The sequence below is a fragment of the Oncorhynchus nerka genome, linkage group LG8 (assembly GCF_034236695.1).
Source record: "Oncorhynchus nerka isolate Pitt River linkage group LG8, Oner_Uvic_2.0, whole genome shotgun sequence".
Lineage (NCBI taxonomy): Eukaryota > Metazoa > Chordata > Actinopteri > Salmoniformes > Salmonidae > Oncorhynchus > Oncorhynchus nerka.
Window position 1 is genome coordinate 27,220,358 of NC_088403.1, and position 14,025 is coordinate 27,234,382.

General features: G+C 43.0%; 2 protein-coding genes across 3 annotated transcripts; one reads left to right on the forward strand and one right to left on the reverse strand.

The window, feature by feature from the left end:
- The first annotated feature begins 1,827 nt into the window (after positions 1-1,827).
- Positions 1,828-7,191, forward strand: LOC115107043 (RNA polymerase II-associated protein 3). 2 transcript variants are annotated; one of them, XM_029630398.2, is made up of 17 exons: positions 1,828-2,032; positions 2,410-2,565; positions 2,662-2,805; positions 2,969-3,088; positions 3,455-3,582; positions 3,664-3,785; positions 3,923-3,993; positions 4,063-4,197; positions 4,393-4,520; positions 4,612-4,733; positions 4,911-4,981; positions 5,087-5,179; positions 5,288-5,523; positions 5,656-5,845; positions 6,243-6,340; positions 6,431-6,531; positions 6,634-7,191. In XM_029630398.2, exons 2-17 carry the CDS (start codon positions 2,416-2,418, stop codon positions 6,717-6,719), a joined length of 1,995 nt encoding a protein of 664 aa, XP_029486258.2. In that variant the 5' UTR covers positions 1,828-2,032; positions 2,410-2,415; the 3' UTR covers positions 6,720-7,191. The 2 variants fall into 2 exon arrangements, with proteins under 2 accessions (XP_029486258.2, XP_029486262.2); XM_029630402.2 differs by lacking the exons at positions 1,828-2,032; positions 2,410-2,565 and having other exon boundaries at positions 2,713-2,851.
- Positions 7,165-13,956, reverse strand: LOC135572902 (hemicentin-1-like). The gene is made up of 9 exons (XM_065021605.1): positions 13,679-13,956; positions 13,318-13,371; positions 12,875-13,123; positions 12,440-12,706; positions 11,969-12,268; positions 11,529-11,798; positions 9,655-9,930; positions 8,046-8,294; positions 7,165-7,484 (listed from the first exon to the last, which is right to left on the reverse strand). Exons 1-9 carry the CDS (start codon positions 13,728-13,730, stop codon positions 7,462-7,464), a joined length of 1,740 nt encoding a protein of 579 aa, XP_064877677.1. The 5' UTR covers positions 13,731-13,956; the 3' UTR covers positions 7,165-7,461.
- Between the last annotated feature and the right edge of the window lie 69 nt (positions 13,957-14,025).

Below are 14,025 nucleotides of genomic sequence, written 5' to 3' on the forward strand. Positions count from 1 at the left end.
CCTGAATATAAACCGCACCCACTGAATTTTTTTAAAATATGTATTTTGTACATAAATAAGCCACACATGTCTATAAGCCGCAGGGGTCTACCGGTACATTGAAACAAATGAACTTTACACAGCCTTTAAACGAAACACGGCTTGTAAAAAATAAATGAAAAAATAGCAGTAAACAGTAGCCTACCAAGAAAGTCATTGGTCACTATCTTCCTCCTCCTGTGCACTGAAACCACTGAAGTCATCTCCTTCGGTGTCGGAGTTGAATAGCCTCAGAATTGCTTCATCCGATGTTGGATCGCTTCCCTCTTCAACACGCAGCAGTCCAGCCTTTCGAAACCCATTGATGATAGTGGATTTTTTTGACAATGCTCCACGCTGTCAGCAGCTCTATTTCCTTTTCCAACAGCCAGATCGATCGCCTTCAACTTGAAAGCTGCATCATATGCATTTCTCCGTGTCTTTGCCATGATGAGGGTGACAAAATGACTACCGTAATCAGAATGATGGGAAGTTTGAGCGTGCTCGATTTATGTCACATTATGTGACGGTGCTCAGTTTCTTTGGCGGCATGAATCTTATGAAAGCGGGAAAAATCCATAAATTAGCCGCGTCATTGTATAAACCGCGAGGTTCAAAGTGTGGGAAAAAATTAGCGGCTTATAGTCCGGATATTACGGTAATTGCTCCCACAGTTGATTTCTTCAAACCAAGCTGCTTACCTATTGTAGATTCAGTCTTCCCAGCCTGGTGCAGGTCTACAATTTTGTTTCTGGTGTCCTTTGACAGCTCTTTGGTCTTGGCCATAGTGGAGTTTGGAGTGTGACTGTTTGAGGTTGTGGACAGGTGTCTTTTATATTGATAACAAGTTCAAACAGGTGCCATTAATACAGGTAACGAGTGGAGGACAGAGGAGCCTCTTAAAGAAGAAGTTACAGGTCTGTGAGAGCCAGAAATCTTGCTTGTTTGTTATTGACCAAATACTTATTTTCCACCATAATTTGCAAATAAATTCATTAAAATTCCTACAATGTGATTTTCTGGATTGTTTTTTCTCATTTTATCTGTCATAGTTGAAGTTTACCTATGATGAAAATTAAAGGCCTCTCTCATCTTTTTAAGTGGGAGAACTTGCACAATTGGTGGCTGACTAAATACTTTTTTGCCCCACTGTAAGTTATCCTGTACTAGCTTCTGTGCCAAATACATTACGTTGTTACAGGTGTCAAGCTTATGGGCATGTTGCAGCAGTGTGTAGGAGGGAGGTTCCTATGTGTGAGAAGTGTGCAGAAGGGCATGAGACAAAGGAATGTGTAGCATTGGGAAAAGTAGTGGTATGTGTTAATTGTAAGGGTGCCCATGGGGCTGGGGATTAGAAATGTCCCTTGCGAGAAAGACAGGTTTAGGTTTACAGATTTAGGGTAGTGGAAAAGTTGTCATATGCTGAGGCAGTAAAGGGGGACAGATCCTGAGAGGAGTGATTTGAGTAGTAGATCTGTACCAGTACAGATGGATAGGCCAACAGGTGATATATTTTTCAGTAAGATTAGATTTTTTGCATATATAGCAATGGTTATCAACTGTACTGCAGGGATGGAATGTAAATTGCAGAAAATGGAGGTTGTGGTGGCAGCTGCAGAGAGGTATTTGGGTGTGCGAGACATCAGAAGAGTTACAGGGTGTGTTAAGTGGTGGTGTCCAATCCTTTCAGGTTTTTGACCTGAGGAAGGACTAAATATGTGTAAATAGTGGAGTAGTGTGGTTTTATTTTTTGTGAGTGTAGTGTTTTTGTTTATATATTTTTTTAAGGACAGTATGAGTACTCCAGTCTAGTACGTGGCAGTAATGTAACATTTATTGGATGCCAACCGCAGTTAAACCTCATCGACGAAGAAGTAGAAGACACGCTGTCATGGCACCGAACACAAACAGAAAACGACAGCATGGTGATAGTTTGTAGCTAATATTAAATGCTAGTAAGCCTCGTTTAAAATTCAACGGATAAATTACAATCAACTTGGGACGCAAGGGACAGGTACTCAAATATTATAATGTCATTAGCTCTTATTGGCAGGTCGAAACTCGTTAAACGCGTTGCGTTAGTTTAGGCCGCTAGCTAGTTAGCATTTATAAATGGCTGCTTTTGCGAGATAGCCGTGACTCGCTAACTAGCACATTTCTCAACTGTAGCCAGCTACTTGGTGTTATAGTAGTTAGTCAACAGTAGCGTAACGTTACTAGCGCCACCGTTTTTGAGTAACGTCAAATAACTGACTGTTAGTTAACTAAGTTAGTGTTTCTATTGAATATCTGTCCCCGTTGACTAGATAGTCAGCTAGCTATCTAACATCTTAAATTAAAGTGATCCTATCTCTTGTTTTGTCAACCTAGTCTATTCAATGTATTTGACAGGTAGGCATGTCTGAAAACAAAGCCATTGAACTCCAACTGCAAATGCGACAAAATGCAGAGGACCTGCATAACTTCATGAAAGATCTTAACAGCTGGGAAACTGACATAAAGAAGAAGGATGAACAACTAAGAAGTGGGAGTGTTGGCGAGTCTCAAGTATGTAACACTTGAAAATGTGTATGTTTTATGTTTAGCTATAGAGTTGAGATTTGCAATGTTAGAAAGATCCTGACCTATGTATTCCTGCCTTAGAAAAGCCTCCCACCAGTGCGAAACAAGGACTACAAAAAGAAGAGGGAGAAAAAGAAGGCATCAGACAACAATGCAAAGACTGAAACAAAACAAGCACCCAGGATAAAGTCTTATGACTATCAGTCATGGGACAAATTTGATGTGGTAATGGATTAGGTGGATCTTGCCTGTTTCTCCTTTGATTTCAATAGTGAGTTTAAACTAAGTCTATGGTTTTAAGCTGAATGGCAGCAGTGCACCCTGTTAAACAGTATGTACTGCTTGCTGTTACACTAAACATTTTTGGGATGTTTTTGTCTTCTGGTAGGACAAGGTTTTGGAGTCCATGGATAAAGAGGATAGCGCTGCTGAGTCCAATGACTCTGAATCTGAGGATTCTGGGGTTCCTGCTACTGACCAAGACACAGCTCTTGCTGAGAAGGAGAAAGTATGGCTTCACACTTATAGTATTGAAGTCAGACTCAGCGACATCAAACCTGACAGACATGCAGAAATATGAATTTGCACGTAAATGTTGTCATTTTAAAATATTACATATTATTATTATGATGACACAATGACCACCATTGAAGGGCATTTGTTTGCAGTATGCTGTGATTTCGATCCTAGACAATTACCCAAACAATATACCACCATCGGGGCCTCGTTAGCAACTATCACCAGTCATTGGTGGTAGTAGTTAATAATACTCTTGTCAGTAGTCACCTGTAGTCAGTAGATGTTACTACTTTCTTGTATGTATATATTGCTAAATCTTATATTTGCTGTACTGAATTTGACAATTGTTTTTCAGGGTAATCAGCTGTTTAAAGAAGGGAAGTATGATGATGCCATTGAGTGTTACACCAGAGGCATGGGCGCAGACCCTTATAACCCCGTTCTGCCTACAAACCGAGCTGCCTGCTTCTTCAGACTCAAAAAGTAAGCAACATGTAAGGAAATAAGCAACATATGTAACATTTTAATTGACAACATTAATGTGTGAACCTATGTCTGTGTCAGGTTTGCTGTTGCAGAGTCTGACTGCAACTTGTCCATCGCTCTGGACAGTAACTACTTCAAAGCATTTGCACGAAGAGGAGCGGCTCGATTCGCCCTGCAACATTATGAATCTGCCCTAGAAGGTGAGGAATAATAGTAACACAACAAAACACGTTTTCAAATGGGTAGAATGCCAGCAGAGTTAGTTTTTATATGCTGTATTATCTTAGAATAATTGGTCACTTAAAACAATTTCTGCTTCCTTCCTCTACATAACTAGATTATGTAATGGTGCTCAAGCTGGATCCTGGGAACCTGGAGGCACAGAATGAAGTGATGAAATGCAAAGAGGTGAGACATTATCTGGTGTTGGATCTATTACTGTACCTCTGTATCCCCTAACCTCTCCTCTATCGGTAGGTCATTGCTAAACTGGGTGGAAAGGCAGAAAGCCCAGAGGCTGCAGTGGTGACGCCACTTGTGGTGGACGTCAAGCAACAGCAGCTCATGGAGGAACAGCAGAGGAGACAGGAGGCGGTGGTGCAGAAAGACAGGGTAGAGCCACCAGCTACACTTATCTTTCGATGTTAGTATAGGCCCCTTACATATCGGGTACCAGTTTCCCAGTGACTCTTGAGACACTGCAGCGCTGAAGACCTACCACAGGTGTACTACAGCATGCTATTTGCCTGTGTTTAAGTGCATTGCTTTCTAAATGGTTACCATTGCACTAAACCTTGACTCTTTCAGGGGAACGCATACTTCAAAGAAGGGAAGTATGAGGCTGCAGTAGAGTACTACACCAAGGGCATGGAAGCAGACAGCACCAATGTCCTCCTGCCTGCCAACCGGGCCATGGCTTACTTAAAGCTGCAGAGGTAAGCAGCAGGGAAGGCAGGATAAGCGAGTATTGGATAAGTATAAATTCTTTCAAAGCTGTGCATTGATTAAGCTTGATTCTCTCCCTAGATATAAAGAGGCTGAGGAGGACTGCAGTAAAGCTATAGCCCTGGATGGCACCTACTCAAAGGCCTTTGCCCGCAGAGGGACAGCTAGGGCTGCTCTGGGACTGCTAAAACAAGCTATAGAAGGTACAGTAGGCAGGCATCCAAGAGGCTATATCTTATTAGTAGGTCACATGTCATTAGCAACCATTTTGTGTAGGCTAGGCATGTTTCTATGTAACTACCTTGAGCAGGTTGAAGTCTTTATGTGAATGGTAGCAGTAGTCATGGAACTATTTATTATGTCATGTTTTTTTTTTAAAGATTTTGAGGAGGTCCTGAAGCTAGAACCAGGAAACAAGCAGGCATTTCATGAGATGAAGAAGATTGCAATTGTACGTATGTGGTTCCGTGCTCACTAAGGTTTTTGTGTTAATGTTCTTAAACCTGTTGTCTTTGTTGACAAATCCTAGACATAGCATCTCTCTGCTCTTGTGTAGGACATGGGCACCAGTGGTCTGCTGGCAACAGAGGAGCATGCACAGCGGAGAACAGTACTGCCAGTTAACAAACCACCTCACCTGCAGTCAACCGTGAGTCTCTCAGATAAAAACAGGAAAAATACTCTCGGTAGGTTGTTTCTGAACTTTGCTTGAAAGATTCACACAACAATGTTCCTATTGGATTTCTTTGTATCTCAGAAACCATTGAGGAGAGTGGACATTGAGGAGGTTGGTGGAAAGATCCTTGTCCAGAAGGAGCCCTCTGCTGTGTTCACTTCAACCACAGCCCCCTGTTTTAGGCCCCAGAAGACCACCTCCATCGCAGACACTGTGAGAGAGGGTCAGGGTGAGGCCTCACCTCCCTCTACCTCCCCCAGTGCTAAGATCCTGAAGATTGAAGAAATATCAAACATCCCCTCACATTCCCCTGTCAAGTAAGAGATATTGTTTAATTGCTTAATCTCAAGCCGAACGGCTGGAGGATTTTGATACATGTTTTGAATATAACTTTTGTCAACAGTTAGGCTTTTGACAATAGCACCACTGAGGCTGTTTTCTTATTTCAGATGGCCTGGGGGGGGTGCTGTGAGAGCACAGACACAGAAGCACAGGGAGGCAACTGTCAGTGAACCAACAGAACTGCCTGCTACACCCTCAACTGAGGTCGTACCTCCTGCCCCCACCAACAGCTTCCAGCTAGAGGCAGACCTAAGGAAGATTGGAAATGGCCCTGAAGTTATCTACAAGTATTTGAAGGTGGGTGTGGAATTAAAATATGATGAAAAAATGCAATATTACACATCCAAAAGAATAAAGACATTTCAAATGTCATATTATCTGCAAATGAAGTACAAAGGGGAAAATAAGCAATATGGGTTGTGTTACTGTCTTTTTTTTTATGTAACCTTTTATTCATAGCCTATACAAAATGGGTGCTAATGACATGTGACCTACTAATAAGATATAGCCTATATTGGATGCCTGTCTTGTTGTGATCATCTATTCTTTAACAGAGACCTGATCTCTTGTTTGGGGTTCTATTTGTACACAAACAAATCACCATACAATGAGATTTGTCTTTTCTGCTGAGAAAAACATGTAGATGCCACCAAGGACGGATGTTTATTTGTTGTGTGTCTGTGTTCTGTTTTAGCAAATCCAGCCTCAGGCGTACGCAAAGATCTTCCAGAGCTCTCTTGAGCCAGACATACTCAATCAGATTTTGAGGACGTTACAAAGCTTCTACATCAAGTAAGTACTGTGAAAATACCATGCTATTACGAATGTTATAGCTCATACAAGAAATGTGACTGTTGTCACATTGTCCTTATCAAAATGAAGGAAGGAAGAGCCACCTGTCATACTGGAGATCCTCAGGAATCTGGCCGGTGTGAGGCGGTTCGACATGGCTGTCATGTTCATGTCCATCCCCGAGAAGAAAGGTACCGATTTGGTTGTTGATCTGGCACAGTTTGTGATACATTATTTAACCCCAATGCAAAATGATTAACAGATATTGATAACTGCAAACGTTTTTGTTGTAGTTCTACAAGAATTGTTTGACTTTCTTCGTCAAGCTGGACTTGAGGACGTTTCAGTAGGAGCCCTGCAGAAGAAGTATGGCGTGTGACGTGAGTGCAGAACCCTAAAAAATGGACATCGCCACGGAGAGCAAAATTGCTTTTTACTTCAGCAAGCAGTCGATTGAAGGAGTTTTTCAATGCTCTAGTACATGTTGCTAATCCAAACATTGCTATATGTACGCAACAAGGATTCACTTAACTTTGGCTGCCATATTGGAAGGTCTGTAACATTTGATGTAATGCTATACTGTTTTTTTTCTATAGCTCAAAACATGTATAAGTTTCATCCTCGTATGAGAACAGTAGTTACTATGCATGGCCAAAACAAGAATGTTCTATCTGACTGCGGCCCACAGAACCATAGGGTTAATAGTTCAAATATGCATCTGGCGCTCTCAGAAAGCCAATACATTTGTTATTTTCAATTATTCTGTCCAGGACTGTACATCTCATGTTCAATATGTTAATTGCAGTGAATGAGTGAATACCTAATAAATTGACAATCTTTATTGATGATCACTGAAAGTGCAGATACGGAGACGATACTTTTCAGCAAATAGCATTTTCACACGTTAACTGTCAAATATAGGTTTTGGTGTCCTCTACACATGGACTAAGGTTGGCACCAAAGTATAGACAATATGTGGAAAGTAAACCAATTACAGGAAGTCTGTCAAACTGCATTAACAAAGCACACATTTTCCAGACAGCAGCACAAGATAATAAAGAAACTGTTAGATTGCATGGTTGTCCCACCGCCATTGAATGGAATTCTTCTCTTGACTTTTCTCAACATCCACACCAGTGAGAATCTTTGGGAAAAAGGGAAGAAATGTTAATAGCTGGCTGAACTTTGTGGCATGTCTACTACACATTATGTAGGGCTGGCACAATAATTGTATTAGCGTTTAACTAACAATAATGGAGAATTACCGTGAACAAAAAAAAAAAGTGTCATAATTGTCTTAATACCTAGATTTTAGCATGGCTGGGATTCAACATTTTTCTGAAGGAATAGTTTACCCAATGGCAGTTTTTTATTTTTACATGAAGTGGGTGAAGGTTTACGGCTAGAACGGCACGGTGGGGAGAAGCTTCATTTCCAAAAGTTCCAAGGAGTCAACTATTAGTTATTGAGATGTGGGTTTCACCAAAGCTGTGTTGTATTCATTAGGTTTGTTGTAGCTCATTTTCAAACATGCATTATGATACATTACAAGCTCAACATTTTTCTACTAAAATAACAATTATGGCTGTAACTGGCCAGCTGCATGACAATTGTTACCCCAGATGCTGTCCCCAGTTGAACAGAGTAGTAGAAAGTGTTATAAGACCAACAATTAAATTGATGGATCAGAGTAGTTTGACCATACCTGTGACACTGAGTGTCTCATTGGCTGTTGCTGTCTTCCCGGTGATCGTGTTGTGTGCCTCGCAGCTGAAAGACTCAGTGGCCACGTAACGATTGACGGTTATATCAACCACACTGCCGTGCATGGTCCGACCATACACACTCCAGGTGTAGCTGCAAGAGGGAGAGCACTGGGCAATACACTTGAAGCTGGCCTTGACCCCTACCTCTAGGGCACCTGGTCCTGAGATGGTCACGTTAGATGGTCCATCTGAAAGAAAGGTCAACATTAGACCTAAACTCAGCAGATAACGAAACGTCCTCTCACTGTCCTAAACTGCGTTTATTTTAATCAAACTTAGCGTGTAAATATTTGTATGAACATAAGAATCAACAACTGAGACAAACTGAACATGAACTGACTAACAGACATGGAATAATGTGTCCCTGAACAAAGGGGGTCAAAATCAAAAGTAACAGCCAGTATCTGGTGTGGCAACCAGTTGCATTAAGTACTGTAGTGCATCTCCTCATGGACTGCACCAGATTTGCCCGTTCTTGCTGTGAGATGTTACCCCACTCTTCCACCAAGGCACCTGCAAGTTCCCTGACATTTCTGGGGGGAATGGCCAAAGCTCAGTCAGATGATGCTGTGACACCACAGACCATGACGGACCCTCCACCTCCAAATCGATCCCGCTCCAGAGTACAGGCCTCGATGTAACGCTCATCCCTTCGACGATAAACGTGAATCCGACCATCACCCCTGGTGAGACAAAACCGCAACTTGTCAGTGAAGAGCACTTTTTGCCAGTCCTGTCTGATCCAGCGATGGTGGGTTTGTGCCCATAGGTGACGTTGTTGCCGGTGATGTCTGGTGAGGACCTGCCTTACAACATGCCTACAAACCATCAGTCCAGCCTCAGCCTATTGCGGACAGTCTGAGCACCGATGGAGGGATTGTGCGTTCCTGGTATAACTCGGGCAGTTGTTGTTGCCATCCTGTACCTGTCCTGCAGATGTGAGGTTCAGATGTACCGATCCTGTGCAGGTGTTGTTACATGTGGTCTGCCACTGTGAGGACGATCAGCTGTCCGTCCTGTCTCCCTGTAGAGCTGTCTTAGGCGTCTCACAGTACGGACTATGCAATTTATTCCCCTGGCCACATCTGCAGTCCTCATGCCTCCTTGCAGCATGCCTAAGGCACGTTCACACAGATGAGCAGGGACCCTGGGCGTCTTTCTTTTGGTGTTTTTCAGAGACAGTAGAAATGTCTCTTTAGTGTCCTAAGCTTACATAACTAGCCTTAATTGCCTTACCGTCCGTAAGCTGTTAGTGTCTTAATGACCATTCCACAGGTGCACGTTCATTAATTGTTTATGGTTCATTGAACAAGCATGGGAAACAGTGTTTAAACCCTTTACAATTAAGATCTGTGAAGTAATTTGGATTTTTCCGAATTATCTTTGAAAGACAGGGTCCTGAAAACGGGGCTTTTTTTGCTGAGTTTAGAATGGCTCATTTGTTCTGCACTACCTCTTTTCATGCTTCATACAACAGTGACAAGACCACTCATTTTCAAGGTCTGAACAGAAATATTTTTTTGATAATACAATCTAACTGCTTCTCACCAATTAACACAACTGAGGTATTGGCAGTGCTGTTGTCATTGGTCACTGAGTTGTAAGCCACACAGCAGAGGGGTCCTCCGTCCATGTTGGTCTCAGGTGTGAGGGAGAAGGAGGCATTCATCTCTGCCAGCCTCCCCTTGTATATCCAGGTGTAGGTACAGGTGGGGTAGCACAGGGCCGAACACTGAAGGGCTGTCTTTGATCCAGGCAGGAGATACAAGACTTTACCTACTGGGCCTTTGCCAGATTGGATGATAACAGCTTGAAGTGGTCCATCTGGAAAATGTCATGAAATATCTTTATGATTAGCTTGTAAGCACACACACACACACACACACATATATATATATATATATATACACACACTGCTCAAAAAAATAAAGGGAACACTAAAATAATACATCCTAGATCTGAATTAATGAAATATTCTTATTAAATACTTTTTTCTTTACATAGTTGAATGTGCTGACAAAAAAAATTACGCAAAAATTATCAATGGAAATCAAATTTATCAACCCATGGAGGTCTGGATTTGGAGTCACACTCAAAATTAAAGTGGAAAACCACACTACAGGCTGATCCAACTTTGATGTAATGTCCTTAAAACAAGTAAAAATGAGGCTAAGTAGTGTGTGTGGCCTCCACGTGCCTGTATGACCTCCCTACAACGCCTGGGCATGCTCCTGATGAGGTGGCGGATGGTCTCCTGAGGGATCTCCTCCCAGACCTGGACTAAAGCATCCGCCAACTCCTGGACAGTCTGCGGTGCAACGTGGCGTTGGTGGATGGAGCGAGACATGATGTCCCAGATGTGCTCAATTGGATTCAGGTCTGGGGAACGGGCGGTCCATAGCATCAATGCCTTCCTCTTGCAGGAACTGCTGACACACTCCAGCCACATGAGGTCTAGCATTGTCTTGCATTAGGAGGAACCCAGGGCCAACCGCACCAGCATATGGTCTCACAAGGGTTCTGAGGATCTCATCTCGGTACCTAATGGCAGTCAGGCTACCTCTGGCGAGCACATGGAGGGCTGTGCGGCCCCCCCAAAGAAATGCCACCCCACACCATGACTGACCCACCGCCAAACCGGTCATGCTGGAGGATGTTGCTGGCAGCAGAACGTTCTCCACGGCGTCTCCAGACTCTGTCACGTGCTCAGTGTGAACCTGCTTTCATCTGTGAAGAGCACAGGGTGCCAGTGGCGAATTTGATTTGATCTGACACAGCAAACCTTCTTGCCACATCTCGCATTGATGTGCCATCCTGGATGAGCTGCACTACCTGAGCCACTTGTGTGGGTTGTAGACTCCGTCTCATGCTACCACTAGAGTGAAAGCACAGCCAACATTCAAAAGTGACCAAAACATCAGCCAAGAAGCATAGGAACTGAGAAGTGGTCTGTGGTTACCACCTGCAGAACCACTCCTTTATTGGGGGTGTCTTGCTAAATGCCTATAATTTCCACCTGTTGTCTATTCCATTTGCACAACAGCATGTGACATTTATTGTCAATCAGTGTTGCTTCCTAAGTGGATAGTTTGATTTCACAGAAGTGTGATTGACTTGGAGTTACATTGTGTTGTTTAAGTGTTTCCTTTATTTTTTTGAGCAGTGTATACACACACACACACACACACACACACACACACACACACACACACACACACACACACACACACACACACACACATAGGGGTGGCAGGTAGCCTAGGGGTTAACAATTATGTTGTGCCCTTGAGCAAAGCACTTAACCCCTAATTGCTCCTGTAAACAGTTACTGGATCTCTTTTATGATCTTTCTTGAAATACTGGTGTATGGTGAGCAAAAATGGCTGTATAAATATAATGTATCTCTGCATACTCATACTCACAATTTACATTCAGTTGGTACCCAACCCCTTTGATGGCTGCTCCCCCCTGAGAAACGATGCATTGGTACAGCCCACCATCCGACTGGAGCAGAGGACTAAAATACATAGTGATGTTGTTGGGGGAGAGACTGACCCTGCCGGACACAGCTATAGGGAGGCCATTTTTTAACCACAAAATGGAGGCTGGATTCTGAGAGCCCACACACTGCAGTGAGAAGGGCTGGTGTGCCAAGGGCTTGTCCTGGGACACCGGCTGTACAGAGATAGGATCTGGAAGACAGGGGAGTGGAAAAGAGGTGAAGAGGACAGAAGTTAAACAGAGAGATACCAAGTTAAATACTTTTGAGTTGGCTTTTACAAAATGGTGGGTTTCACCTTCAAACATCTGATTGTAAATATTGACTTGTGACAATTCTTTTGTCACAAAAACTCTGACTTACCAGTGACACTCAGGATCTTGGTGCTAACAGCAGTGACCCCTGAGGCAACATTCTCGGCCTCACATGTCAGTGCCTCATTGTGCCTGTACTCATCAACAGTAACCACCAGTTTACTGCTAACCACAGGCTTATGGCCCTTATGGAAGATGGGCAACTGGATCTCGTCGCCATTGAAGATCTTTCCATTGAATGTCCAGGTAAAGTTACAGGAGGGGGTGCAGTCAACAAAGCACACAAAGTTGTAAGTGTCTCCTAATGTCACCGAGCTGGCACCCGTGATGAAAATATCCACCGGTCCGCCTGGGAAGAGGTAGAAGTAAACACTTGATTGTGTATTTAATTGTAAACTCTTAGAACCTTCTAAAAATACAGTTTACACAGAATATATGACTAACATAATAAAGTAATAATTATCCAATGTGACTTCAATGGACCACTCCAAAGTTGAAAAGAATGACAAATTCCACTCACGGGCCACATAAGGTGTAACATAGGTTGAGATGTAGAGGAGTGAGACAGTGTCCTGAGCCTCACAGATCAATTCCTCTGCAATCTCCCAGGAGTCAGGTGTGACAGAGATGGTTTGACCGTATTTGGTGGTCACTGTGCTTTGTGCTTCAGAACTAATTATCCAGGTGTAGGAGCAGGACGGGTAGCAATCAGCAGAGCAGGAAAAGTTGGACGTCACTCCACTGGACAGTATATCAGGACCTGTGATCTTTATATTGGATGGTCCAGCTAGAAAATAAATCATTGTCGTGGGTTGAATTAGGTTGGAGAGTGTAGAACAGAGCTCCGCAAACTTTGCATGTGCAGTACAGAGGCTCAAAAGCATAACATCTGTTGGCATATTATGATTTCTAAATATTCGTTTAGATTGATAAAAACGGATTATAAGTAGCCTACCTGTCACATTGACTGTTTTGCTGACCGTCACTGACTTCCCAGTGGTGGGGTTTATAGCCATACAGATCAGGACCTGTGGAGGAACCTGCTCCTTCAGCTGGAGGTTGAGCTCTGGGCCCTGGGTAGTGAGCCCTCCTCTGGTCCAGGTGAAGGTGCAGGCTGGAAAGCAATTGGCTGAGCACTGGAAGCCATAGGGAACCTCCACCGTCACTGTGTTCACCCCACTGATCTCCACAGAGGACGGCCCATCTGACAGAATGGAAAACAAGCCCCTGGGTCATACACATAATGTGAAAAAAATTAAGACGAAGTGGATTTGAATGTTTTATTGTTGTTATAATGTTAGCGTAAGGATAAACAATGGGTGATGAATGCATATAGATTTTTGGCATACATTTATTTTGTATACTTCGGAATTATGCCAGAAAACTAATGTATCTTACATGGTGTGGTTTCCTCCGATGTCCTGCCCTGCTCTCTCTCACTGGCAAGTGTTCCTACAGAAACACAGAAAGAAAAAGAATCCCATGCCATCACAATGGTTCACTATACATGAACTATCTTAAAAAGCATTAGTAACACATTTAAATGGCCTAGACCCTAGATACACATTACATGCAGCCACTTCTCTGTTTAAAACATTTTGATTTTCATTACAAAACAATTTCTTATTGACTACTTTGACAATTCAGAAAAAAAATCTGAATTTGTTTTACAATAGAAATTGCATGAGCAAATGTCATTCCTGACTTGAAGAAGATTTGACCTCAACACTAACAGGTTCAGTTGAATGTGGTATCTTACCTGCCAGGCAGGTGAGCAGCAGAGGCAGACGAAATGTGCAGAGGAGAACCATGGTTCTGCTGCCGAGATCCTGGTGACTAAGTGGCTGAAATGTCCACACAACAGCTGTTCTACCCTTATACCTCAGGGAAAAAAAGTCTGACAATCTTATCAGGAACCAATTCAAAAACAAGACATTGTCCAACAGTGCCAGGAAAGCGCTTTCCAAACGCTAGCGTTTGGACCTTTATGTGGGTAATCAGCTCCACGGTATTGTGTTCTGGTTAGGGCGTGCGTGCTAGTTCCTTGTGTTCGTAGGCGTTGATCTACTGCGACGGAGCCTTTTGATAAGTGACATGTCTCTGAGC

Coding starts and splice junctions, on each gene's coding strand:
- LOC135572902 (XM_065021605.1), bottom strand. CDS start 13,730: ATGGTTCTCCTCTGCACATTTCGTCTGCCTCTGCTGCTCACCTGCCTG. Junction 13,372..13,678: donor GCTGCTCACCTGCCTGGCAG/GTAAGATACCAC, acceptor GTGTTTCTGTAG/GAACACTTGCCAGTGAGAGA. Junction 12,707..12,874: donor CAAAACAGTCAATGTGACAG/GTAGGCTACTTA, acceptor TTTATTTTCTAG/CTGGACCATCCAATATAAAG.
- LOC115107043 (XM_029630398.2), top strand. CDS start 2,416: ATGTCTGAAAACAAAGCCATTGAACTCCAACTGCAAATGCGACAAAAT. Junction 2,566..2,661: donor GGAGTGTTGGCGAGTCTCAA/GTATGTAACACT, acceptor TTCCTGCCTTAG/AAAAGCCTCCCACCAGTGCG. Junction 4,198..4,392: donor CGGTGGTGCAGAAAGACAGG/GTAGAGCCACCA, acceptor TGACTCTTTCAG/GGGAACGCATACTTCAAAGA.